Here is a 27,959-nt window from a genome sequence, read left to right as displayed (position 1 = left end):
TAGGTGACTAGGGAAGCCCCCACCCTTGGTTGATTCTGCTAATAAGGAAGGCCAGACTCTTGTAAACTGGTCAGCTGCTCTGAGAGTAACCGGGTCCTTTGGGCCAAGTGCCCTGGAGCTGGTCCTCAGGAATCATCTCTTCAGGCCCATAGTCTAGCCTGCTGAATGAGTCTTCAGGGGCTTGTTCTCATTATTAGCTCTGTTGTTTTCACCAAAGCCTGTGTACAGTTCCAGAAATTACACCACAGAACAGAGCTTAAAAGAATGTGGGCTTGTTCTCACCCAGCCTCTCACCTTTTTCTTATGCACTAACACTCATGTAATAATATTCACACTCATGCACACGTGCCCCTCCCCCTCTGCATCTTGCTTCCTGTTAGTATACTCAGGTTCATTTATTTCTCTTCATTGTTTACTATGATGATTTATTGGCTTTTTCCTATTTAGATTTTGCCAGACCTGAACACTATCGTGTGGGTCTGGCAGTCACTTAAAAAGCAAGAGACAAAACAGGATGATATGAAAGGGAAGAAAAGAGGTGACAGGACTCCAGCTGCCGATGTGACTCACCAGAGTGGTAAGGGCTTCTGGATGGGGGGAATCTCTTGTTTGCCCAGGAAAGAGCTGACAGTAGCCTGGGATGGCTCCTACCTAGAGGGGCCCCTCTGGTGGTGAATGTATCTTTTGTCCTTTTTTGGCTTAGGGCAAGTACTGACTCTCTGAAAACTTGAATTCTGTGTGTCATATGCTCTGGGCTTTCACTCGATAGGTGTGTGGATTAGGGGGCTCTTTTGCTCTGTAGATGGAGGTGGGTTACGTGGTCCCCCTCATATTAAAATATATTAACTTGACCTTGTTGACCAGGTAATGAACTTTGTCTCTCCTATCTAGATCCTGTTGAATCCTTACAAAAGTCCTATACGCATGGGCCCTGCTGTATATCTCCAGTGCTCAGATGAGGACACAAAAGCACAGAGAGAGCAGCCACCCTTTCAATAGTCTTAGCCTTTTTTTTTGTGTTGATGCCTTACATCTTGTCATGGGGATATATCGGCAGCCTTAGTGTTTAGTATGCTATTGATCGCTATACAGTGTCACAGGTGGCTCAGCCACTTCCCAGTCGAAATCCAAGAACAAGGACATTTCCTAATCCAGCCTGTTTTCTTTTGGTGCAGACGATGCAGAAACCATTCTTTTGAAAGCCATTCTGCTCCAGGTCATATGCCTCTACCAGAAGGTGGTCCCCCACATGGTCATGCAGTACAACTTTGACTTCAGCAAGCTCCTGAAAGGTTTGTATTAGTGGTTGCAGAAAAGCTGCTGCTCTTTCCACCACGAGGCTGAAGTAGGCACTGATAAACGTGAGCAGAGCTTCAGACTGAGAATCAGGAAAGTTGGGGGTGGTTTACCGGCATATTAAATATTAACTGAACACTTAGCATAGGCAGTAAGTGTGAAGAGGGGAGAAGCCAGCCAGCCTGAATCCACAGCCCAGATGAGGTGACATTAATTGTAATACTGACTTTCAAGGGAGCAGAGCATGCTGCAGAAAAGAAAGCCCCGTGGAAGGGACATCCCACACCATTCATGCAGAGGCACTTGAAAGTAGTTACCTCGTATTTTTACCTCAATGAGTTGGGTTCAAAACATTTCTCATAAAAGTAACATTATGCTTGTCTGGTTATGGCTCCCTAATGGTCAGGTTTGCCTGATAAAGTTGACTTTGCTATTGGGCCTACAGAGGAAGACTTGCAAAAATACCATTCTTGGCATTTATATAAGCTATTGAAATAGTCCTTTTTAAGAGCTGTAATTAGCGTTTTAAATTATTTGAAGATGAAATGTTTTCTTTGCCTTGAGAATATACTAGAATATTGCCATTTAGGACTTAGTAGTTATATCCTTCCCAAGCAAAGGACAAACCCAAAGACCAGGCTAAAGGATAAGGCTCAGCGACCACAGTACATTCTCTGTCCACAAAACACCTGCCCCATGGGCAGTAAGGCCTGCATCCCATGTAAGGAATAACATCAGGGAGGGCCCACACTTAGAGGCCATGATTCCAGGTATAGGCCAAGGCCAGCGTGGGCTGAGTGATGGGTAAGGGCTATTTTGGGCAAGGGAAATTTGAGCTTTTTATTGAAGAATTTGGATAGGCCTGGTAGCAAGGCATGTCAGGGGCAGCATTTCTCATATAACCTGTGTGAGGGAGCATAGGACATGGGGACAGACCCACATCCTTTTTTCTTTCTAGATATGGGGTTCCTCATCTGGTCCTTTTGGCCAGGATAGCAGTTGCCAGGCACCCACACCTGAATGACTCTTTGTCTGTGTTTAATTCTAATTTGTTATATATGACAGCAGAATGCATTACAATTCTTATTACACATATACAGCACAGTTTTTCATATCTCTGGTTGTACACAAAGTATATTCATATCATTCATGTCTTCATGCTTGTACTTAGGGTAATGATGTTCATCTTATTCTACCATCTTTTCTACCCCCATGCCCCCTCCCTTCTCCTCCCATCCCTTTGCCCTATCTAAAGTTTGTCTAATCCTCCCATGCTTTCCCTCCTAACCCCACTATGGCATTTGGATTTTGGGGATTGGCTTACTTCTTGTCTGTGTTCTTCACTTCCATCACAGGCATCATCTCCGAGCAGGGCCTGAGAGAGGAGGTGCCACCCATCCTGCAGCACCACATGCTAAAGGTGGCCCTGGAGCTGCCTGCCAACAAGTTTCTGTGGTTGAAGGCACAGGTGGGAAGTAGAGATCTCCAGACTTGCTGGGCTTGTTAGCTTCTATCCCAGTGCTTGTTTTTCTTGTCATTTAAAAAAAAATGTAAATAAAATACATTCCTTCTCCTTTGTCCTCCTGGGAATAGACACCAAGCCAGGTCAAGCAAAGGATTAAGGGAAGGTCAACAAACACTGCTTATAGCACTTTGTATCTCAGGAACATCTAGGAGCTTTTGTAGAGCATGATGTTGACTCATGGAGGGAAGTTCAGGATGCAGGAAGGAGGTGTTTTCCTGTGGATGTTCAGCTGGGTGCAGTGATACACACTAACTGTTTGGGAGGCTAAAACAGGAGGATCTGAGTCAAGGTCAGCCTGGACAACTTAGTAAGACCCTGTCTCAAAATTTTAAAAGTAAAAAGATCTGGGGATATAGCTCAGTAGTAGAGCATCAACCCCCGTGTTTTTTTGTTACTCCTGTGCAGTGAGGGAAAACTGGCCAGTCAGCCTAAGCATTGTCTAAGCATTGCTTCTTAGTAGCTCACATTTTTTTAATGACTTAGATCTTATGTTAAATTTTTGTAGGAATTAATACCATGGAAAGGCATGTTGGACTTTATACAAGGGGTATTTCCAGAAGGATCTAAGAATGCTGTGTTGCTGGGGTACATGTATGCCCCCCTGCAGTCATCTTGCTAAGGTTCCCTTCATCACAGTTGAAGCCCACTCTTCCTGAGAACTTCCCATGTGCTAGGCTGTGTGCAAATGCTTTGTAGGGCTGCTCTGTTCCCACCACCTAGAGACAAGGTGCTGGGGCAATAAGCACAAGTTCAAGGTCCCAGCTGTGAGTTGGGGTCCAGGAGGGACCCAGGCATACCTCTCAGAATCCTTCTGTCAGCTTCCTACTGAGCTGTGAGGCACTGGACCCCACCCAGAGAGGCACTAAGTGGGAAGTGTCGTTGACTGTTTTTCACTCTTGCTGAACTAGGCTAATGGTCTTGATGATTTAGTTGGAGACTGACCAGAGGCCTCTTGCTGTGGCAGAACTGGTTTAAAGACATTAATTTGTATACTGTGCTCAACCTTATGCTTGTAAGACGCATCTGCTGACGTGGTCTGCTAGGCTGAGACCCCAGCACTTTACATGTTTAGTGTCATCCTCATTGCCAAGGGCTATGGTGAGTTTTGCAGACTCGACAGAATATGAGCTGGGGATTTGGAGCTCCATGCACTTCTTTTTGGTCCTTGTTATTTTTATGATATATAATTATATATATAGGCATGTGTTCTAAACCCAAAAGCCTTTTAGGAGCATAAGTTGCATATAAGTAGTCAATTATATTTGCACAAGCAGTCTGATAAAGTAAACCCATCGCACCCTTAGACAGGGTCAGATGGCCTCAGTTGCCTCCTCACCACCCACCAAGTATACGGTGTCTACTCCAGGGCTCCCTAAGCTTGGTTCCCAGGAAACAGCTAGTTACCTTCTGGTGCTTTAGTTCCCACATCTGTAAGATAGGGTAGCAGCTATTCCACCACCTCCAGGGTTGGAGAAAGGGGTTGAGTTCAGTGTACGTTAAGAGCCTAGAACTTTGCCAGCACATGGAGAGGGCTGCTTGTGCTTACTGTTTGACTTGCTGTTATAAGGATGCTGTTGGGGGATTTTGAATAAGTTGTGGTTCCTTATGTGTAGAATAACTGTACTCTTGCTGAATGATAGTTAAAATGAGATGAGGTGCAGGATCTGGCAGTATACTGGACATGTAGTTACCTGTTTCCTCAGCAAGTAATGGTCCTTGTTATTTTTATGATATATAATTATAAACTAAAATTTAATGTATGTGTATATTTGTGTGTGTGTGTGTGTGTGTGTGTGTGTATATATATATATATATATATATATATATATATATATATATATATAAATAAAATTACACATATTGAAAATATATTATTCAATCTCTAGGAAGGCCCAGATACAGAAATTATTGGAGGAGAACGATCAGTGTTTTACTTATTGATGAAAATGTTTGTGACCAGTAGCCATTTACAGCTCAAGTCATTGACCAAACTTCTGATCATAAAGGTGAGCATCTTCTGCCAGGTTTTAATTCTGGAAAGCATTTGTATAGGTCTTCCTTATAGTAAGTGCTTAGTGAGCAATTGTTGAATTCAGGAACTGTATGGGAACTGTTGTAAAGTTTACAGCAGAGGGTTTTAGGGTAGTTGTAATTTTGTGTGTCTTAGCTACATTCTTGAGAAGCAGCATGGTGACGGGATAAAACATGGGCTTTGAAGTGTGATTCCTGGATTTGAATTCTGGTTTGGTTCTATATCTTCCTGGGTTGCCTGGATAAACTAGTTAACTTCTCTGAATTGTTTTCCCATGGTGAATGGAGACAATAAAACCATAGGGTGTTAGAAAAGATTAAATGTAATAAAGTAGTAGCCTAGCACATTGTAGACTCAGTAAATACCATATGTACTCTAGGGAACCATTTAATAGTCAATGCTTGCTCTCTCATCCCTGGACTCTGCCTTCTGTGAAGCTTTCAACCTTTTTGATCTTGTCTGTTACCCTCAGCACAGGTGTCACCAAAGTCAGTAGGAGAGAATGAGGGCTTTGTTTACTTCTCTTTCTCATATGTGGTTCTCACTTTTCCACAATTGCCTCAGGTCTTACTATAGTATAGCAAGTATAAACAAGTGTAAACAAATTTATTCTAATTTGTTATATATGACGGCAGAATGCAATTCATTTCATATTACACACTATACTTGCTATAGTATAGCAGGGAATCTATTGCCTCATTTTTGCTCTGCAAAAAATATCTTGGGGGGTGCTACAAAAACCACATTCACTGTTTTTAGGGTACAGAGATGTGACCTTTCACTTTATTTGAAGGGTTGGTGATCTCACTTTACTTTCTCCATCTCACCTGAGCTTACTGAAGACCATGGCTGAGTCTTTGCTCCTGCAGGTTGCCCTTTCCATTCAGGTAGTGCAGGTGTGAACTCAAGGGCAGATACATTTTATCATCACTAGTGGCAGATGAGTGGAATTGATACACTGCAGGGTTTGGGGTGCACCCCCTTCGTTACAGGGCTCTGTGCTATATGGCTGTTTAACTCCTCAAGTCTCTGTCATCAGATCATTAGGGATGTCATTTATTCAGCCCCATAGATTCAGATCCTGCCTGGTACCAGATTCTATTCTGGTGGTGGTGCTTCTTGCTCAGGTCTGGGTCTTGAGGTACCACATTGAAATGCTATGGTGTGCCTGACTGTGTCCTTGGGGGTTTCCTATAGGCCAAAGGTTGAGTTGCTATGAGGGGTCAGGTATTCCATGTTTACCTAGGTCTTTGTGCAAATCCAGGTGGAATGCCAGCCCCTAAGTGGCAAGCGACTCTTTCCCCTTACAAATTCAGGAAATGGGGGAAAGGACTAAGCAGCAGTGAGAGGGGAATCGCATTGTCTTGGATAGACCATGGAATGATTCCTTTTCTTAGGTTCCTTCCATTATGGGGATTATTTGGAAGCAACAACTTTTAAACTGAACCTTTAGATAATACATTCATGCTCCTTGGTTTCCACTTAATGCTGGGGAAGCATGAAACTACCATGGCTCCCATGGAAAGTGGATTCTGTTCTGACCCATGCTGTGGCATTACTTGCTCACAGATCCTGCGGGATACAGGCGTGTTCGAGCACACATGGAAGGAGCTGGAGCTCTGGCTGGAGCACCTGGATAGCACTGCAGAGGAGAGCAAGGAAACTGTGATTCAGTTTCTGGAACGGGTAAGCCCAGATTCTTACAAGGAGGGACGTGTTCTGGAGTATGTGTGGCTTTCTCTCGGCACCCTCAGAGATTGTGATGGGGCCAGCACCAGAAGGGTCCTTATCTCAGCTGGCTTCTTTATAAAATTATCATTATTGAATTATTTATTCTAATTTGTTATATATGATGGCAGAATGCAATTCATTTCATATTACACATATAGAGCACAATTTTCAAGTCAATGGTTGTAACACAAAGTATTTTCACACCATTCATATCTTCATCCATGCACTTAGGGTAATGATGTCTAACTCATTCCACCGTCTTTCCTACACCCATGCCCCTCCCTTCCCCTCCTTCCCCTTTGCTCTATCTAAAGTTTCTTCATTCCTCCCATGTTCCTTCCCTTCACGATTATGAGTCAGCATCCTCATATCAAAGAAAACACTTGGCCTTTGGTTTTTTGGGATTGGCTTACTTCTCTTAGCATTATATTCTCCAATTCCATCCATTTACCTGCAAATGCCATGATTTATTCTCTTTTAATGCTGAGTAATATTCAATTGTGTATATATACCAAAGTTTTCCTATCCATTCATCTACTGAAGGGCATCTGGGTTGGTTTCACAATTTAGCTATTGTGAATTGTACTGCTATAAACATTGATGTGGCTGCGTTACTATAGTATGCTATTTTTAAGTCCTTTGGGTATAAACCAAGGAGTGGGATAGCTGGGTCAAATGGTGGTTCCATTCCAAGTTTTCCAATGAATCTCCGTACTGCTTTCCATATTGGCTGCACCAATTTGTACTCCCACCAGCAATATATGAGTGTGCCTTTTCTCCCACATCCTCACCAATACTTATTGTTGTTTGTATGCTTGATAGCTACCATTCTGATTGGAGTGAGATGAAATCTTAGTTTTGATTTTCATTTCTCTTAATTGCTAGTGATGATGAACATTTTTTCATATATTGGTTGATTGATTGTATATCCTTTTCTGAGAAGTGTCTGTCAGTTCCTTGTCCCATTTATTGATTGGGTCATTTGTTTTTTAGTGTTAAGGTTTTTGAGTGCTTTATATATCTTAGAGATTAGTGCTCTGATGTGCTTGTGGTAAAGATTTGCTCCCATTCTATAGACTCTCTATTCACCTCACTAATCGTTTGTTTTGATGAGAAGAAGCTTTTTAGTTTGAATCCATCCCATTTATTGATTCTTGGTTTTAATTCTTGGACTATAGGAGTCTTATTTGGAAGTTGGGGCCTAATCCGACATGATGGAGATTGGGGCCTACTTTTTCTTCCATTAGGCACAAGGTCTCTGGTTTAATTCCTAGGTCCTTGATCCACTTTGAGTTGAGTTTTGTGCATGGTGAGAGATAGAGGTTTTAGTTTGATTTGGTTACATGTGGATTTCCAGTTTTCCAGCACCATTTGTTGAAGAGGCTATCTTTTCTCTAATATACGTTTTTGACACCTTTGTCTAATATGAGATAACTGTAATTATGTGGGTTTGTCCCTGTGTCCTCTATCCTGTGCCATTGGTCTACAGGTCTATTTTGGTGCCAGTACCATGCTGTTTTTGATACTATTGCTCTGCAGTATAGTTTAACATCTGGAATAGTAATGCCACCAACTTTATTCTTCTTTCTAAGGATTGCTTTGGCTATTCTGGGTCTCTTATTTTTTTTTTTTTTAAGATGTTGGTCAGTTAAGATTATTATTATTTTATTTTTTTAAGAGAGAGAGAATTTATTTATTTATTTTAGTTTTTTTTTTTTTTCCGGCGGACACAACATCTCTGTACGTGGTGCTGAGGATCGAACCCAGGCCGCACACATGCCAGGCGAGCGTGCTACCGCTTGAGCCACATCCCCAGCCCCTGGGTCTCTTATTTATCCAGATGAATTTTATGGTTGCTTTTTCTATTTCTATGAAGAATGTCATTGGAATTTTGATTGGGATTGTGTTTAATCTGTATTATGCTTTTGGTAGTATGGTCATTTTGACAATACTAATTCTGCCTATCCAAGAACAAGTTAGATCTTTCCATCTTCTAAGGTCTTCTTTAATTCTTTAGTGTTCTGTAATTTTCATTGTAGAGGGCTTTCACCTCTTTCCTTAAGTTGATTCCCAAGTATTTTATTTATTTATTTATTTTTGAGACTATTGTAAATGGGGTGGTTTTCCTAGTTTCTCTTTCTGAGGATTTGTCACTGATGTACAGAAATGCCTATGATTTATGGGTGTTGATTTTATGTCCTGCTACTTTATTGAATTAATTTACTAGTTCTCGAAGATTTCTCGTAGAATTTTTTGGGTCTTCTAAGTATTGAGTCATATTGTTGGCGAATAGTGATAATTTGAGTTCTTCTTTTCCTATCCATATCCCTTTAATTTCTTTTATCGAATTGCTCTGGCTAGAGTTTCAAGAACTATGTTAGAGAGAAGTGGTGAAAGAGGGCATCCCTGTCTTGTTCCAGTTTTTAGAGGGAATGCTTTCAGTTTTTCTCCATTTAGAATGATGTTGGCATTGGGCTTAGCATAGATAGCTTTTACAATGTTGAGATATGTTCCTGTTATCCCTAGTTTTTCTAGTGTTTTGAACATGAAAGGGGTGCTGTATTTTGTCAAATGTTTTCTCTTCATCTGTTGAGCTGATCAAATGATTTTTATCTTTGAGTCTGTTGATATGATGAATTACATTTATTGATTTCCGGATGTTGAACTAACCTTGCATCCTCGAGATGAACCCCACTTGATCGTGATGCATTATCTTTTTAATACGTTTTTGTATTTGGTTTGCCAGAATTTTATTGAGAATTTTTGTATCTTTATTCATTAGAGATATTGGTCTGAAGTTTTCTTTCTTTGATGTGTCTTTGACTGGTTTTGGAACAGGGTCATATTGGCCTTATAGAACATGTTTGGAAGTGTTCCCTCTCTTTTTATTTCATGAAATAGTTTGAGGAGTATTGGTGTTAGTTTCAGCTGGCTTCTTAATTCTGCTGATACCTCAGAATCCACTCAGTTGTAGGATCTATGAAAAAGGAGTAAGTCACTGCTTGCTGTTTCATTTCCTTTCAGGAGTTTTAGCACAGGGGAATAGGAATAGACTAAATGCAGTATTAGAGGAACAGTATACAAAACAGAGGTTTGTTTTGTTTTGTTTTAAATCTAATAAAAAGTTAAAAAAAAACAAGAACTTTACAATAAAACTACTCACTAAGGACTGTTAACATTTTTAGTTCTTGATTTTTGACCATTGGCTTTTGGCCTTTTTTTCCCCCAAACTCATGACTATCTAAATGTTTTCCATTTGGCTTTTTACTGCCCAGATTTTACTGACATTGGTGGCAAATCCTTATTCATACACAGACAAAGCATCTGACTTTGTCCAGGAGGCCAGTACACTGCAGGCCACCATGACGAAGCAAGATGCCGACGATGCCAGCATTCCTGTGTCCCACATTGATGGTAGGTACTGAGGAAACCCTCCCTCCATGCTGTGCAGCTTGTATTCTGAAGATCAAGCCACAGTGGTATATTAGCCACAGAGAATGGGGCTGCACTAACGCCTCAGGCAAAGTGCTGATGACCCCTTTCTTGGTGTCAAAAATCTGCCTGTTCCAGAAGTTTGATGCATTTGTTTATGTAATGAGCAGTATGTGCAGAGGTTACATGCTGGATTGTTTACTCTGTGCCAGGTGCCTTTGCAAGCTTTTTACAAATCTTAATCATGTAAACCTCATAAATAACTTTTGGGCAAGACCATACTGCTGATCTTAATCCAGGTAAACCTTAACTAAAAGGAAGGTATTATGGTCCTGTCCTCATAATATGTAGATGAAGCAGCTGAGGTACCTAGAGAGTTTAGAAACTTGTTCAAGCTCATGCAATTACAATGGAGTAAAGTCAGGATTTCAACCCAGACTCTCTGGCTCTGGTCTGTGCTTTAATCCTCAGACTCTTGCATCTCAAATTTGGCTAGTTTTCCAGTTTAAAATCCCTGGGTTTCTCGTGATATTTGAGAATAGTTCAATCTGTTCTCAACTTGGATGAATATTCTGCATTTTGTCAGAGATTATAAAGACTTCTTAGGCAGTGTCTTTGTTTAGAATCTGACTATATTAAGTGTTTTCCCCTAAGAGAAGTTGAGATTTGTTTCTCCTCATATTTCTCCTTCCCTGTGGGACTGTTTGACTGGGGTCTTCTGGTGGCTCTTCTCAGTTGGACTCCCTTCTCCTCTCTTCTGTCTCAGATGTGCTGGACATGGTGGACGTCCTGGTGGAGGGCAATGAAGGCTTGGATGAGGAAGTTGGATTCTCATTAAATGAAGACATGATCCTGCTCACATTCCCATTCAGTGCTGTGGTCCCTGCAGCCCTGGAAGCCAGGAATAAGTTGCTCCTTGGGACAGAAAATGAAGCAGGTACCTGTACCTGCGTACAGTCAGCTATTCTGGTGGCATTGGGCCAGCTGGGTCTTGAGGAGTAGGATTGCAGAGGCTCTAGAAACAGTCACTAAGAACCCCAGGCAGCAAGAGTTCAGACCCACCAGACTAATAACTGCTTGCCTGCCTGGCAGAGCTCAGAATGCAGCATGTAGGTCCTGAGGCAAGTGCTGAGACTGCCCTTGACTTGTGGTCTTCCTGCCTCCACCCTGAGTTGCTGGGACTCAGTCATGTGCCACTGTGCCTAGCTTACTATTTTTGATATCCCGATGATGAGGATGAGTCCTTCATACTTGCTGGGTTTTCCAGGCAACTCAGACCCAAGGAAGCATCCACAGGTCGCATTGGTGTAATTAGACAGGACAATCCAGGCTTTGCCACCATAATAGGTCAGACACTACAGTCAGGGGTCTAATGTCATAATCTAGTACAGGCTGTTCCCAGTGGTTGTCTTCCAGTAGTTGATTCAGGAATCCAGGTTGCTCTTGATTTAGAGCTGTGCCCTCTCAACGTGTGGCTTTGAGGATCACTGGAAAGGGGAGAGAGTGGACAATTAAGCAAGAGATGTTGTGGCCTGGAAGGGACAAATCCTTCCAGCCCCATTCTACCCACAAGAGGGGCTCATGTGCGGAGGCAGAGGGAAGGGCCTAGTGAACCATAGAGAGTCCTAGGTCCAGGTGGCTTTGGACTTGCTTCTTATATGCCGCTTCCCTGCCTCAGGACCTGAGATCTGACCATGAACTGTCTGTTTAATAAAGTAGAGCTTACAACAGTCTGTGCTGTAACACTTACCTCCCCATGTGGGCAGGTGACTCCTAATAGAATTGCTTGAATTTTTCTGGGTCTTGCATAGTTGTGGAAGAAGGTAGTCTTGGTGCCCCTTAGGAAGGCACTTGTGGCAGGCCTTTTCCCACACGCATCTTGCTCCTTTGCAGGGGAAAGCATCGTGACGTATCTGACAGCAGTGCTGACCGACCTCCTCCACACCCAGAGGGATCCCCTGGCTCTGTGTCTTCTCCTCCAGGCTTATGACAAGTTTGAGCCTCCAGACCCACCTTGCTGCCCTCAGCTCTCCAGGTTTAGCAGATACTACAGCCTTTGGATCCCAGAGCAGGCCCGAGAGCCCTGGGTGAGCTATGTCTGTGATCGCTGCTCCTGCAAAGGGTTTTTTCCTATGAGCCATAGCTGCCTGTGCCACTGCTGTACAGCTTGCAGTACAAGGACAAGTTGCTAACCTTCAAGTTTCCCCTATGTAAGAGAGGAAGCTAAGTGGTGACACTGCTGCTCAGCTGATATGACTGAAACACAGAGGACTCAGTGTGCAGCAAGATTACATTTCCCACTGGTTCCATAGTGATGACAGTTGGATTATCACTGTTTCAGCTTAGGACAGTAGGTTGTCTTTCTTTTTTTGTTTACTGACTGGTGTGTGACTTGTTGTCACTGTCTTCTGTGAACCTTAGCATTCTCCTAGATTTCCCATGCTCACTGGCAGACCTGCTCATTCAAGGTCCCCAGCAGGTTTTATTCTGCTAAACTGGGATTTTTTTTTTTTTTTTTTTTTTTTTTTTTGGTGGAGGCTATGTTCTTATAATGGGATTCTAGCTTCAGGGCAGAGTATTTATAAAAGCTGTGTGGAGCCAGAGTTAGCTTTGCTGTATGCATTTTTTGTGTTTTCGTTAAATTTCTCTGTAGCTGAGAAAGCAGACAGGTTAGGGCCCTTTTTTTCTGAACAGTAGCCACACTGATTGCATGTTTTCTGTTTATTAGTGCATTCCCAGCCCCATACTAAGCACACTGTGTGTATTTTAAGCCCTTTAATCCTAACAACAACTCTTGAGAAGTAGGTCAAGACTACTATCACCCTTTATATACACGGGGAAACTGAGGCAGAATGAGTCCACAACCAGCCAAGGTTAGAGTCAGGATTTGGTCCCAGCATTCTGGCTCTAGAGCCCATGTTGGTAACAGCTGCTGCCACCTTGCTCTGCACAGAGGCCAAGCTTCTGACCAGGTGGTTGGTTGCTAGTGTGGAGCTGCTGGATGCTCTTTGCTGCCTCTTCTGGACTCTCCGTGTTGGCGTCCCTGCTCAGTTGTGTATGTACAGCAGAGGCTCCTACTTTTAGGGTGCATTGGAATTCCCTGGGTCTTGTTCAGATTTGGCTGGCATGCACAGCATGACCCAGCATGTCCCAGGTGGAGCCTGAAAATCAGTACTTCTCAGCCTATCCCGGTGGTACTGCTGTGCTGGTCTGGGAACCCCACTTTGAAAACCTCTGATTTGGGGGGCATGTGTGACATTTGGTTTATTATCCTGAGGAAGTTAAGTGTTTGGAGTTATGCTAACATAAGTTATGCAGAGTAAATAAAGAGGGCAGTAGGCAGTTTTGTCAGAAGAAATGAACAGCTTCTGTTTGAGACAGGTTGGCTCCAGAAATTTCCCTTCATTCTGTTTGTTGTTTTCCTGTCCTTCTGACAAAATACGGGTCCCTGGGCTCATGAGAGATAAGTAGCTCCAAGGGCCTCTCAACAGGCTGGGCTTTTCTGTTTCCGGGGATCATCTATCCTATAGTTAAAACCTTGTCTGTGTGGCACAGGGCTCTGCTCTGCAGGGTCTTTGTGCCTTCCTCTAGATGCCATATGCTCTGTCAGCAGAAACACACTCTAGGAAAATATGTGGGGCTGGTAGTGTTGGAATTAAGTCTACTAAAATGCCACACAGTTTTCAGTCTTTAGCATGATTTTCATGAGGTGTCCTTTGTTACGTGTGTCACCTTGAGTTCATCACCTGTACGCACTGCATTATGTCATGGTAATTTGTCTTTTATGCTGTCTCTTGCTGTCTCCCTCAGCTCCTACAGGCATTAAGCAGCCCTGTACCCCACGCACCTCCAGAGGCCTCCTGCTTCTCTGCCCTGCTGCAGACGGCCTATGAGAGCCAGACACTTTTGGAAGAGTGCATCCAGGCACAGCTGCAGGCCGCCATCCAACACCTTGCCCAGCACCAAGTCCTGCGCTCAGCCAAGCAGGTGCTGCTCTGCCTCAGGACCACTGTGGAGAATTTCGGCCAGGTCAGTGTTGTCTTCCAGCCCTCGTGTTCCCAGCGCTCTACCTGCAGGGAGTGTGGCCTTGGAGCTGGTCCCCACCACAGGACAGGATTTCTAATGTTCTGGGGCAGTATAGCAGGCCTGTGACTCAGGAATCTGGACACCCAGCTGTGTCTCCCCCATGCTGGCCGCTCCTTCCTGGAGCAGGCATGCAGAGGCAGCAGCATGTCTCTTGGCAGCAGATGCGGCTACAGTTTGGCATGGGGTGGCCCTGCCCCTCTTAGAGTAGACTAGGTCAGCAGCATGGCAGGCCCCCTCCTTTCCTGAGTTGATTAATCCAGTAGCTGACCATCGAGCTTTTCCCTGTTGTGGTATATAGTGTTCCAGGTTAGGTTGAGGTTGTCTCATCCCCCTTAACCAAACTAATCCTTTGTGTTTCACCCACGTCAGGAAGACAGGTCTCTCATTTGAGAGACGACTCAGGGTGGTTGTTCACAAACACAAACACTGTGGGTAAAAGGCCTTGGCATCTCAGCCTGCTCCCTTGAGTCTTCTTTCCTGATTACCCAGGGACCTGGAAGTCACTGCTGGGTCACCAGGAGCCCTCCTTTCTCTGAGACTCATGTCGTTCTCACCCTCACAGCTGGGCAGAAGTGCGGGGCCCCCCCTCCTACAGCTCTTCCTGGACCTCCTGAGGCTCTTGGTTATCCACTGTGAACAGTTGGATGCCCAGAACCGACAGAAGTGTGAGGCCGCCCAGGCCGAGTCTGACCTTTTTCTGGACATGGAGTCTGTGGCCTCACTGGAGTTGGCTGATGACCAGGTACTACCACCTCTTTCATAGGAAGCCTGTTAGCCTTTTCCCTAAGGTCACAGAGAGGGATAGATAGTGGCTTTCTGTGTGTGTGCTTCTGATTACATATATGTGTTTACTGAAGAACAGTAGTGAAATGCAGAAAACTGTAGCAGAGATGTTGACCTCATAACCCCCACCCAGGAGGGGTTTCCAGTTAGTCCTCTGCACAGTCACCCCCTCCCTCTGCAAGCACCCCCTCACATCACATGCTGTGAGCCTCTTGGGAAGCCTGTGCTGACCAGAATGGGCAGTGGGAGCCCTTTTGTGAGCACAGGAAGTACAGTGCTCTGAGAAGCAGCCCGTGTCTCCTGTCTTTAGTCTTGTGCAGCAGGCTGTTGAGGTGGGTCGGGTATGTGTTCTACAGTGTGCCATGTAGCTGTTCTGCTGGGTTGCAAAGGCAAGCAAGTTCCTTATTCATAGTCTTGTTGAGACAACTTTTTTATTTTGATCTCTATCTTGACGTCTGAGAGATGTGTCTTCCCTGTTTCCAACTGGCAAAGCTCTGTTGGGAAGGTGGTAGGCTCCTCCCTTAAGAAAAATGAGGTAAGAAAATGCATTCCTGTCCCTGTGGACTACGGGAATTCCTGGCCAGAAGTCAGGTTCAGCAGGGTTCCACAGGACAGCTGAACCAAGTCATTCTCCAACGAGCTAAGAGCTGCTCTCTGGGCAGTGCTTTAAACTTGGTTGGGCCAGAATTAGTTTCTCAGAGTCCCTGAGGCCAAGTGTCCTGAGGTGGAGGCAGGATTAACTTCAGTCAGGACACCTTCCCAAGACACATGGTCTGAGCTGTGACCACTTGGTCCCAGTTGTCGGGAGACACCACATCCCTCTACCAGATTTTGCAGGGCAAGGCTTCTGGGAGACCAGAAGGTGGCTTATCTTAATCACATTTTGCATTTGTGTGTGGCCCACCCTCTGCATTGGGTGGCTGGGGAGAGCAGCTTTGCCGTACAGTAAGTCCACTCTGGCTGGTTGCATCAGACATGCTCGTGAACCTGAGTCAATGCCTTGCAGGGAGGAGCAATCTGTCTCCCAACCATGGGTCAGCAGTAGGGCTACAGCGCTGCCTCCTCCTCACTCTCATGGCAGTGAGTGCTCCCTGGCAGCTGTGACTCCTCCTTGACCCTGTGCCTCATATGAAGTATGTCACTGTCTCTGTTTCAGACACTGGACGAGGTGCTAATGGCCATCCTCAGACACCCGACACTGGAGGGCTGGTTTCTTGCCCTGGAGCAGCAGGCACTGCCCCCTCACATGCTCAGCCCCATCCTCGTGAAGCTCCTGGCGACCCACTTCAGTACTGGGGCCCTTCAGCTGCTGGTGGTGAGCGCCCGAATCCTTCGTAACATGGGTCGGCTTGGCCTCCTGGCCAGGTACTCAGAGGCCATCACCCAAAGTGTGTTGAGGGAGCTGCGAGCCAGGAGAGCAGGCCCACCCACATCACTACCCAAGACCCTACCACAGCTGAAGGCCCTGCAGGAACTGCATCCATACATGGAAGGTTCCCAGCTCCGAGAGGTCACTCTGGCCTTGCTGGACCTACCTGAGGCCCACCTGCTGGCCCAGCGACCCACGAAGTCCCCTGGGAAGGAGAAACACCTGAGCGCGCTCGGAAAGACTTTGGTACAGCTGTTGACTGGCAGCCCTCAGGACCAGCTACAGAGCCACAAGTTCCTCTGGTCTTCTGAGTATGTGAGAGGACTGGGGCCTCTGCTCCCAACCTTAGCTGTGGATGAACTGGACTCTGTGTTCCTGCACACTCTACAGAGAGACCCTGTGCTGGCCTCCGTGGTGGCAACCGACCTGCTTGACTATTGCCTGGCCCGGCGGACACAGGCGGCCCTTGGCATCGCTGCCCTGCTCCTTCAGCAGAGCTGCACCCACCTACTGAGGTTTGAGCTGTGGTGTGGGCAGGCTAGTGTGGGCCTCCGCCTGCAGGAGGATCTGGACAGCTTCCTTCCCCTCATCCATCTGTACCTTCAGTGCAGGACTCAGGGCCTCTTCATGCGCCCAGCGAGAGGTATGGAGAAGGCTGGCTTTGGGCAACTGGAATGTTACAGGTCAGGGGCTTGAGGAGGAGAGGTGCATGTTCATTTTAAAATCCCTCAGCATCCTGGTCTGAGTGCTTTAGTTCTTTTTGCTCTTCCAGCATCTGACCAGCTCTGAAGATTGAGGAAGGTTGAGAAATTCCCAACACCCTTCCACCTCTCCTAACCTAGGGAATAAAGCAAGGGTGCCCCCTTATTACCCTGTGTGAAGGGCCAGGGTTGGGCCGTAGTCGGGGTCTGGGGCTGTGTCTTGCCAAGTTGAGGACTCATTCAGGGCTAGGCCGTGCCTTGTCTACTGCACTGTCCCCACCTCCAGGGGAGATGGTGAGTTGGTGTCACGTGGGACAGTGTGGTTCCGGCTTTCTTTTTTCTTTACCCCGCTTGGTTTCAGTTCTGATGTACTTTCTGATTACCTCAATTCAGTTAATTTCTTTTCTGTTAAATGCTCAAATGCCTTTTCCCTTGCTGCTTTGCCTGTTTTGTATAACTTTGTATTGAATGTGAAGATGCTTTAGAAACCAAGACAGCCCCTCAGGCAGGAGCCTTCCTCCAGTAGTTCTTGATGTACCTTTCCTTGGGCACCCTCCCTGCTCCTGCACCTTAGAAAATGAGTCCTGTGGTAGTTCAGAACTTCAGTACTCATGGTCTTATGAACTTAGATCTGGGGCATACATGGCACACTGGGCTCTAGCATTTGTCAAGAATGTTGACTGATGAGATGGAAACGTTTAACAGCTGGCCCCGGGTGGAGGCAGATGTATAGCATTTGCTGATTTCCTTGATGCCAGTACTATTGCTATGGCCTGTTTCAGGCTACCAGAGTGACATCACAGGATACCTAACAGCAGCTGGCCGCTGTCCAGGCTAGCTCAATTGAGCATTGTGTGATGACTTCTGCATGGTGTCTTTGTCCTAGTGTCCTCTGCTGTCATTTCTGTCTTGAGGAAGACCCTGTGGAAACAGCTGTTGGACAGGCTTCTCAGCACTAATGGGCCCCCAGAGTCTGGGCTGCTTCAGGAAACTCTGGCCCAGCTGGTCCCATTTGCAAGAGCCAAAGGTCTCCAAATGCTCATGGACCATTTGCCCAGCTTGCTTCAGACTCCAAACAGTCACAAGAGGTAGGAGGGCATGGGTCGTTAGATGGCTGGTCTCCTCTCAGCTTCACTTTTCTCTTTAGTATTTATGAAGTAAGTTAGTGGAAAACAGCTGCTGTCCTGTTGTGCTGGTTGGTGAGGAGCTGTTCTGACAAGAACTCTCTTTCTGACTGTCCATGCTGGAGCAGACACATCTCCGAGAGCTTCTGAACTGGTGGTGATTTCCCCCCAGGGGTTGGTTGACAATATCTGACTTTGTTTATTGTCACAGCTAGCGTGAGGGGTGTGGCATCCAGAGGGCAGAGGGGGCTGGGATACTGCTAAATATACTGTAATGCACAGGACAGCCCTCTACAAGAAGGAATTATCCAGCCTTAAATGTCTCAGTGCCTACTTGGAGGGACCCTGATCTAGATAAAGTCTAGACATAAACATATCCTTCTCTCTGCTGATACTGTTGGTTGTGAACATTATGGTGCATCTTTGATGTTTAAGAGTTGTGGGGAGCCTGTGGTTCCTAGGATAGGGAACAGGATTCAGGGCATTGTTCCCGTGTAGGTTTTTTCAAGGTTGGATTGAATCCTCTAACTCTGCAACTCTGGTCTCCTGCTGCAGTTGGCTCATGGCAGACGCGGTCTCCACAGCCCTGGAGGGGTCCTCAGGAGAGCTGAGTGCCTGGAGGAAGACCCTGCTAGAGTCCTGCATGCAGTGGCTGGTCACGTCCTTCAGTGGTAGCCAACTAGGTGATGCCAGTACCCAGGAGCAAGAGAGGCAGATGCTGCTCAGATTAACCGAGTTGTTGGTAGGTGTCATTTTTTACAATCCTGATTACACCTTTAAGGGACAGTAAGCTAGATAAACCAAGCTTTGCAGATACATTTCCAGCCAAGTAGCATGGTAGGACGTAAGAGGGGCCATGTCCAGGCAGAGTGGCAGATGGGCAGCCCTGGAACTGATGAACTGTCTTACATCAGGAGCGACTGCTGTATGTTGTCAAGTACTTTTTTGTATCTACTGAGATTTTTGGTAAGTTCTTTGTTTTAGTTTTTCTGTTAAGGTAAATTATATTAATTGTGTATTGAATGTTAAATCAACCTGGCATTCCTGAGATAAACATATTTGATCATGATGCATTATCTTTTTTATATACATGTGAGTTGATTTTAATGTTTTATATATTCCATAAAGTATTTTTGCTTCTGAGAACATGAGGGATATTAGTTTGTAATTTTATTTTTCATCCTGTTGTATCTTTTTTCCTCTGGCTGATTCCCCCCACCCCCACTCCTGGGTTGGGTGTTGAACCTAGGACCTCATGCACATTAGTCAGGTACTCTACCACAGAGCTGCACTTGCAGCCCTCTAGGACTTTATTTTTATTTTTATTTTTTTGAAATGTGGTTTAAAGCAATTTTATTATGATACATCTTAATGCAGTTTTCTTCAGGTTTCTTGTGCTTAGGGTTCAGTGAACTGTTGAGTCTGTGGGTTGATACTTTTCATTACAATAGGAAATATTTGGTCATTGTTCCCTTTTATCAAAGTGTCCTTTCTGAAAAATACTATATTTTGCAAAGAAGTAATTAACATCCAAAAGTTTAGCAAAAGTATATGAGTTATTCTCGATGCTTGGTATCAAATTGCATTAATAGTCCTAGACTCATGATTAAACTCTGAATCTAAGACTTAAAGTAATTATAGGAAAAGCGGTAAAAATGAACAAGTGTGTGGTAAATACATTTTTAGGTCATAGATCAAGCTGTGTACTTATTTAGTTACTTTAAGAAACTATGAATTTTTATGCCACAGGTTTATGAATTTAAGGAACTCAAACATGGCAAAACTGAGAGAGGGAAGGATCATGCCTGAGACTGGGAGAGCTGAGCCGTGGAGGCAGGAAGTGCCTACTGGCCATGGAGCCACAGGGAGTGCTGCCCAACTTCATGGGCCTCCCCTCTGCCCAGCCATGGGACAGGCACTGGATTGGGCCTTCCTTCCCTCTGGTTTAGTTGAGATATTATTTATGTCATGAAATACACAACTGTTAAGTATAGTTCATATTACCTGTGTACCCCACACTCCTGTCCAGGATTTTCATCTTGGGGATGATTCCTGTGCTTTTTCCTCAAACGTGCTTCCCTCTGAAGCCATCACTCTTTTTTTACCCCAAATACTGGGGTTGGAAACAGGGGCACTCTACCACTGAGATATACCCCTAACCCTTTTTCTTTATTTATTTTTATTTTGAGACAGGATCTCACTAAGTTGCTCAGGATGGGCTTGAACTTGTGATCCTCTTGCCTTATCCTCCTGAGTAGCTGGGATTACAGGCATGCACCACCACATCTGGTGCAAACAACCACTCTTGATTTCTGTCAGCATTAGATTATTTTGCCTGTTTTAGATGGTCATAGACTTGAAATCATACAGCATAGTATGAACCCTTTTGTGTGTCTGGCTTCTTTCAGTTAAATGATGCCTTCTGGACTCATCTGTTGTGGGAATGAGTAGTCTGTTATGTTTTGTTGCTGAGTACTTCTCCATTGTATGATGCCTACGTCCCCTTCCCTAGTCACATGAAAATTTGGAATTACTGGTTTTGTGACTATAAAACTAAATTTAAAACACACTCATTACAAATATAAAGCATTGCGAAACATACAAAGAAGAAAATCAGTAGTCTCCCATTACCTAGAGGCCATCCTACTATAGGTTAGGTGTACATCCTTCCAGAGATCTTGCTGTATATATCTACGTGCATGTATGTGCACACATGTATGTGCTCCTGAGATACAACTTAAGTGTAATTTTAGGTTTTCATAGAATCATATTGTGCATGCTGTATGTAACCTGGTATTTTAGCTGTTGGTTTGGTCTGGGTTTTTTTAAATATTTATTTTTTAGTTGTAGTTGAACACAATATCTTTAATTAATTTATTTTTATGTGGTGCTGAGGATTGAACCCAGGGCCTTGCCTGTGCTAGGCGGCTCGTTCCCACAAAATCTACCGCTAAGCCACAACCCCAGCCCTTGGTCTGGTTTTTTAACATAGTACCATATTTTGAAATTTCTTTCCCATGCCAGTGACTGAGCACTGCCTTGACCTTTGTCATGGTACAGTGATCATTCCCAGGTAGATGAACAGCAACATGTATTGCTGCACCTGTGAGTGGCTTTCCAGTTTTTGCTGTTAGGAAGAGTATAGTGTGTTATTATAAAGCATATGTGATGAATCTCGCTTGCTATGTCTTTGCACATTTGATCACTTTTCTCCAGTTGAATACCTGAAAGAGGAACTGCTGGAGCAGAGAGAACATATATTTTAGAATGGGATGAGTAGAGTAGCTTCTTTCAGTTAAATGATGCTTTCTGCTTTCTGGACTCATCCATTGTGGGAATGTGAAGTCTATTGTGTACTGAGTGGGAGTTGACCAAGGTGCCAGCTGCCCCTGGGATTCCTTCCATAGGTTCTGTCACTAAGGTCTCCACAGCATGGCCAGCTTGGTGGAGGGAGGCAGCAGCCTAAGCATGCACTGCTGTTAACTGGTCTCTCTGGATCCAGCATCTATTCTTCAATTCCATGTCCTTCTTCCCTTTGTCCAGCATGTACCCAGTCTCACAAGTGGGTTTCCTTGGCTATTTAATTAAAGACTAACTGCAAATCCTTTAGTGCTGTTTGAAATGGTAGCCTTAGATAAGCTTAGCAGGATGCTCAGGAATTTTTTTTTTCCCCATTCAGTGAGGAGGAGTATGCTAATAAAATGTTATTAGCAGAAATAACGAGTTTGTTTTTTTTTTTTAAGTTAAAAAACACCACCAGGCACCAGAAGCCTGTGTGATTTTGAGGTTATTTGGATAACTGTTTCATATTGACTGGAAAGCCCTAACTTCAATCCACAGTCTACATTTTAGGTTCTCCTCTCTGCCCTCCCAAACTTAAACTATCTTGTGTTCATCAAGAGTGATCTTAAGGGACTGGAACAGGAGCCGCTGGGAAGGATCAAACTGCGGGGGAGCAGTTGGGGCTCCTCTTTTTCAACTCTTTGGTCAGGTATTTTATAGAAGGGAAATCAGACTCAGAGAGGTAGCTGCCTTCCTAAAACTTGTACAGCTAGAACCTCTCTCAGTATTTTTAAAACACATTGATGTTTCATGATATTTCTTGCTTGCTTTATTCATAGCGTGCACATAATGAAGTTGATCCTGGTACTTGGCAGAAATTTGTGAAAACGGGACTCAAGTAAGTTGATTTTTTCTTTACTTGGTATCATTATAAAGGTGTGAATGTCGTTAATCATGAAAAAAACTCTTATACAGCTTGTTATAATACAAGTGGAAGAGCAGGTGTTGCCTCATTTTTAGAGCTAAAAGGTAAAGATGGTTGGAGAAATGAAATGATTTGCCTGTTGACATGCAGGGTGACTCTAATAATGAGGAAGAAGCAACATTTTGAAAAATGAAATATTTTTAAAATACCAAAACGTGCAAAGAGTAATAGCTTCCAAATTTGATCCATGATGGCAGTTTTTTATGCCTGTACTAAATTTGTCCTAATTCATTTTCTCCCCCTTCCCCCACTGTTCTTGGCTATGCTTTGTCTTGTTCATGTGTATTTTGTATTTTCACATTTCACATGTCAGTGTGTGTTTTATCAGTAATGTTTTATGTGTTTAGTATCTTACACAGATGTCTCTCTTTTTCTGTCTTTTCTTTCACCCAGTTGTTTTTGATTTATTGAACTTGATGCATGTAGATCCAAGTCATTCATTTTTATTGTTATATAGTATACTGTCTTTAGATGCTGCACTAATGTAGCCCGTCCTCTACCAATGGACATTAGGCTGTTTCCCCAAGTCTCTCCCTTAGAGTCCTGACTAGACTAGCACATGTATCTTATGTTGCTGTGGGTGGGAGGACACGCTGGCTGTTAATGTAGGCACACCCGCAGAGTCCCTCAATGTGCACACTGCTTTCCACAGTTGAGTGAATTTGCTCTCTCTGCAATGTGGGTGTAAATCCATTTTTCATGTCCTTGTTGACACTTGACATGGTCAGACTCCTTAGTTTTTGGCACTCACTTAGTTGTGAAATGATGCTGTACCATACCTGTAATTTTCATTTTCCTGATCATTCATTAACTTTAGTCAGAGAAAACTCTCTCTCACAAGAGGAGAGAAAGAAGTGAAAGAGGGTCCAGGTTAATGACAACTATAGATGATCATTATGTTGTGATGGCTTTCTCTCTGACTTTGGTTAATTTGTGAGTATGGAGTGCCTACCTTAACTTAGTTGATTCTTTTGGGTTTTTATTTGTTTGTTTGGGGCAGTGGTTGGTACTAGAGATTAAACCCAGGGTACTTAACCACTGAGCCACATCCACGGTCCTATCTATCTATCTATCTATCTATCTATCTATCTATCTATTTATTTATTTATTTATTTTGAGGCAGAATTCCTTAGGGCCTGGCTTACTTATTGCTGAGGCTGGCCTTGAACTTGTAATCTTCCTGCTTCAGCCTCCTAAGCTGCTGGGATTACAGGCCTGCTATACCATGCCTGGCAATTAGTTGATTCTTAACATTATTCATTTAGAACTAAAAAACTTTTTTTCTAGATTATGGATATTCTGTCTCTGTAGTGGTTTTGAAGGATTTAAGTCATAGTTTCCAGCTTGAGTAGCCAACAGGAAGGAAGCAGGCGAGAGACCTGGCCGGCAGGGTGGGCTGGGCAGCACTCGGTTTCTCTACTCAGGTCCAGCTCTTCCACTGCCTCCTGGTGTTTCAACTAAACAGGAAGTTTGTTTGGTGTTTATGTCATAAAGAAAATTGGATCCTATGCCACATAAGACATTTTGGTCACTAATGGGCCTGTATACGACGGCGTTCCATATGAGATTGTTTCTCCTAGTGATGTAGTAGCTGTCTGAGTAAGCACACTCGAGATGCTTATACAATGACAAAACTGTCTAACAGTAACAGTTCTCAGAGCGTGTCCCTGTCATCAGTGGTGCAGGCTGCAAATGCACTGTGTCCCACCTTGTTTTCCGAAGCGTCTCTGGTGGTGGACAGTTAGAAACAAGGCTAGCAAGGATGATGCCATGGTAGAGGTAAAACCCAGGTGATGGGTATGTGCACATCCACTGTGACATTCTCAACTTTGTGCTGTGTTTGAAAATCTTACTAGAATTTTGAGGAAAAAAAAAATAGTTTCCTGTAGAATACACTTCCCTAACTTGAAACTCTTTCCCTTTTACCCTGGCCTCCCAGGTTTCGCTATCAGGACCACACCTTCCTACAGACCCTCTGTGCTGCCACACAGCTCCTGTATGGCCCGGAGAGCACTGTGCACACCAAGCTCATCCAGCTCCCGGTGGTCCACATGATGCTCACCCAGCATTCTCTGTTTTTGCCAACACTGCTGACATCTGAGGAAGAAGGAAACCCAGACAGTCAAGTAAAAGGTGACTCTCACACAGCCTTCCCAGTTCAGTTGCAGCTTTTATTTCCTATGTCATCAAAACTTCTCTCCCACTAGTTTTCAATGCTAAACAAGTATTACGAAAATGGCAGTAGAATATCTTGTTTCTGTCAAATCCAGAGTAAAGAATACTGCTGCCATAAGTTCAGACAACAGTGAGACCTGTTTTAAAGGCCTCATCAGGCTTAAGGGGTCGTGTACTGTATCATGCACCAGTGTTAGTGTCTGGGAGTTAGGGAAAGTGAGGGGTGTGGGTCTCTAACCTGAGAGAAATTGATTAGTTGTGTGAATTTTCTTAATGGAAAGATTGAAACTTACCGAGGGAGAAGGGCTGAAACCTGCTCCTTGGCAGCAGTTTACTGTTCTGAAGCTCTTCTAAAGCCAGGCTTTAGAAGCATTGACTAAGCAGCTACTTTATGCCCATGAGTCCCAAGTGTGGTTTTGGCTACGGAGGATGTCCAAAAAGTTGTCTGACAGTCCCTGTCCCCTCAAAGCCACACTGAATATTTAGAGAAGCAAAATCAACACCTCAGATCATTGGAAATCTCCACAGAGGCAGTCAGTAATGAACTGCAGGGTGAAAGATAATTGTCACCCAAATGATAGGTAATAGATACATTAAAAAGGGTTGTGCCCTTTATTGAAACAGGAATAGAAATAATATAGATTTTGGTAGCATAATTGTGTCATTTAGCGTTTCATCTCTGTGACAAAAATACCCAACAAGAACAACTTAGAGGAGGATAAGTTTATTTTGAGATTGAGTCCATGCTGGTCTGACTCCATTGCTTTGAGCCCAAGTTGAGGCAGCATATCATGGAGGAAGGGTATGGAAGTTGAAAGAGAAGGACCCACAGAAAAAAAAATCCACCTTTTCTGGGGCATACCCCCTGTGACCCACCTTCTCCACCTGCGTTACCACCCAGCCAGTTCATTCAAACTAGGATGGACTGATTTGGTCACAACTCTCACTATGTAATCAGGTTGCCCCTGAATATTCCTGCATTAACAGGAGCTCTTGGGAGACACCTTATAGCCAAACCTTAACAAGAACCATAGGGGAAAATGCTTGGATTTAAAAATCTTAGTGGCTTAAAATTGTGCAGGGGGCATGAACAGAGACTGGTCCTCAGCCTTGTCAAAGACCTAGGGATACAGCTACTATGAAGATATGTTTATTTTACAAAACAGGAAAGGGACTGGATAGTGGTCCAAATCCCAGAATCATTCGGGGGCTGTTTTAGGCATTTCGATGTTCCCTGGAATGTGCCCTCCCCTACTCCTGTGCTGAATGTATATGTCTCTGCAGGGCTGAGCATTTTGGTGTTTCTCTTCCAGAAGCACTGGTGGACCTGATGGCGACCGTGGTGAGGATGTGCCCCTCTGTCTGTGAGAGTAGCCACTTTGCCGTGCTTCTTGGGGCCTACAGGGCCACCCTCAGCATCTTGGGTAAGGGTTGAGAACTGGTGGGGTGTATCCCATGGTGTGTTTAAGGAGCTCAGCTTCCTAAAGGGAGCCTCATTGACTTCCAGATCAGAAGATTTTACTTCTCCTCCGGGCGTATGAACAGAACAAGCTCAGCCTCATTAGTTTCAGGTGAGTGACGGAGCCCGCGTGTGCTGGGACCAGCAGGCACTGAGGGTATTGGCCCTGATGGTGCAGCTGCCTCTCCACACAGCAAATCCCAGGCTTGAGAGTTTTCTCATTGGTTTTAAATTCTCAGTTCAGGGTGACGGAGACAGATCCTCTAGCTCATGCACAACTCCAGCACGAGCTACTCAGGCAAGACCAAGCCTTGCCTTGGGTCTCCTGGTGGGCCTCCCCCGCTGACCGATGGCGCCTGTTAGTGGAGGACCCGCCCCTAGACACACTCCTGATTAAGAGGTCTCATGTGGTTAATTTTTATGGAAATCTTTCTCTTCATGCTTCTCTTTACTTAAAGACATATGATGGGGTTTGGGGAGAAGAGTGAAGAGGGCTGCCTGAACATTAGGCCTGTTCTGTTTGCCCATTCCTGCAAGTGTCTCTCTGTACCCCCCCACCCGCCCCTATCTGTCACTCTTCCTCTGTCTGTATATCCTGGGCTCCCAGGAGCTGCTCCACTTTGCTTAAAGTTGAAAGCTGTATTAGCTCAGAAGCTGCCACTACCCCAAAGAAAGAGAAACATTCTGTCAAGAATACCCAGGTCTTATGTAGAGACCCATTTTTCCCCTTGTGCACTGGCCCCTTTTCCCTTTTCACCTTGAGGTTGGTATTCTGTCATTTGTACCTCTCCTGGAACAGGAACAGTCCCTGTGTACCTGAGTGAGAGAGGAGGGCAAATCAGGCATAAATCTCATTACCATGAAGAAAGAGCCCTTCTAACTGTCCGTGTTGCCTCAGATCACCCTTGAACTCAGAGAGCCAAGAAGGCCAGGTGAGGCTGTGCAGCAGTGACAGCTAGCTTAGGTTATGAGAGCCTCCCTTCAGCCCTCAGGAGAGTGTGAAGGAAGGAAGTGAGCTCATGGGGCTCCATGGAGCTGAGGAACATAAAAGCACTTCTAGTTCCCCAAAGTACTGTCTCCATCCAGGAGATGGCAGAAAGCTGATTGACATTTCAGACCAGGGAAGTGGCCCTCCTCAGAGCTGGCTTTAGGAGCATCCTGACAGTAGTAGGTCCATCCAGGAGGTAGATAGGGTAAGAAGGAAAATTGGGAGGTGGGGGTGAGGAGAGAGAGGCCTATCATTTTCTTGGCAGAAGGCCTTGGGGGCCCTCTCTGGGCAGTTGCAGTGGGGGTTTGTGGCATGCATGGTGTGCATGACATACCTGTGATGGACACTCCAGGTGGGGCAGTCTAAAAGTCTTATGCAGGCTGACCTGTTCACTCGTGGCCTGTGGGCAGAAGGAGTTCAGGATTCTGCCTTTGGTGTAACTGGGGCTCTGCAGCCAGGCTCCCCAAGTTTGAATCCTGGCTCTGCCACTTGCCAGCTGGGAGGTAACCAACCAAGCATCTTTCCTAATCTTCTGCCTCTTTTTCCTATTTTCACAAAGGGGTGATAGCACTGCCTTCCATGGGGGCATCGTGCAGATTGTTTGAATTAATGTACATGAAGTGCTTAGGATGGTGTCATAAAGTGCTGTTCCTACTGAGTCCCTGTGACCAGTCTGCACTTCCCTTTATGGCTCTAGGGTGCTGCTGTGGGGCCCAGCAGCCGTGGAACATCACAAGACATGCCGGAGCCTGGGAAAGTCGCTGTGGCAGCAGCCCAGCGTTGGGGATATTCTTCGCCTGCTGGATCGGGACCGGATGATGCAGACCATCCTGCACTTCCCCTTGAACCGAAGGCTGCTGCCTCCTGAGGTTCGGCTTTTGCCTTCTGCCCCTTCCTCTCCCAGGGCTCCCTCTACACCCTCAGCTTTGTCTTTCTTATTAACTTTTTATTAAGTAAAAGCCCAACTGTGTACAGAACCGACTGGGCCCCA

General features: G+C 44.8%; 1 protein-coding gene across 1 annotated transcript in view; it reads left to right on the top strand.

Moving 5' to 3' along the window:
- Positions 1-27,959, top strand: part of Urb1 (URB1 ribosome biogenesis factor) — a 70,251-nt gene that overhangs the window by 24,595 nt on the left and 17,697 nt on the right. Inside the window, exons 12-29 of the mRNA XM_026393567.2 lie at positions 448-577; positions 1,176-1,292; positions 2,652-2,764; positions 4,708-4,827; positions 6,423-6,539; positions 9,860-9,998; positions 10,783-10,953; positions 11,910-12,103; positions 13,827-14,045; positions 14,665-14,844; positions 16,042-16,897; positions 17,842-18,043; positions 18,635-18,821; positions 22,201-22,259; positions 24,286-24,479; positions 25,835-25,945; positions 26,029-26,092; positions 27,666-27,837. Of these exons, the coding sequence (XP_026249352.2) occupies positions 448-577; positions 1,176-1,292; positions 2,652-2,764; positions 4,708-4,827; positions 6,423-6,539; positions 9,860-9,998; positions 10,783-10,953; positions 11,910-12,103; positions 13,827-14,045; positions 14,665-14,844; positions 16,042-16,897; positions 17,842-18,043; positions 18,635-18,821; positions 22,201-22,259; positions 24,286-24,479; positions 25,835-25,945; positions 26,029-26,092; positions 27,666-27,837 (3,345 nt within the window). The remainder of the gene's footprint in view (positions 1-447; positions 578-1,175; positions 1,293-2,651; positions 2,765-4,707; positions 4,828-6,422; positions 6,540-9,859; positions 9,999-10,782; positions 10,954-11,909; positions 12,104-13,826; positions 14,046-14,664; positions 14,845-16,041; positions 16,898-17,841; positions 18,044-18,634; positions 18,822-22,200; positions 22,260-24,285; positions 24,480-25,834; positions 25,946-26,028; positions 26,093-27,665; positions 27,838-27,959) is intronic.

Source organism: Urocitellus parryii, chromosome 2 (assembly GCF_045843805.1).
Source record: "Urocitellus parryii isolate mUroPar1 chromosome 2, mUroPar1.hap1, whole genome shotgun sequence".
Taxonomy (NCBI): Eukaryota; Metazoa; Chordata; class Mammalia; order Rodentia; family Sciuridae; genus Urocitellus; species Urocitellus parryii.
This window is presented reverse-complemented; position numbering and strand designations above follow the sequence as displayed.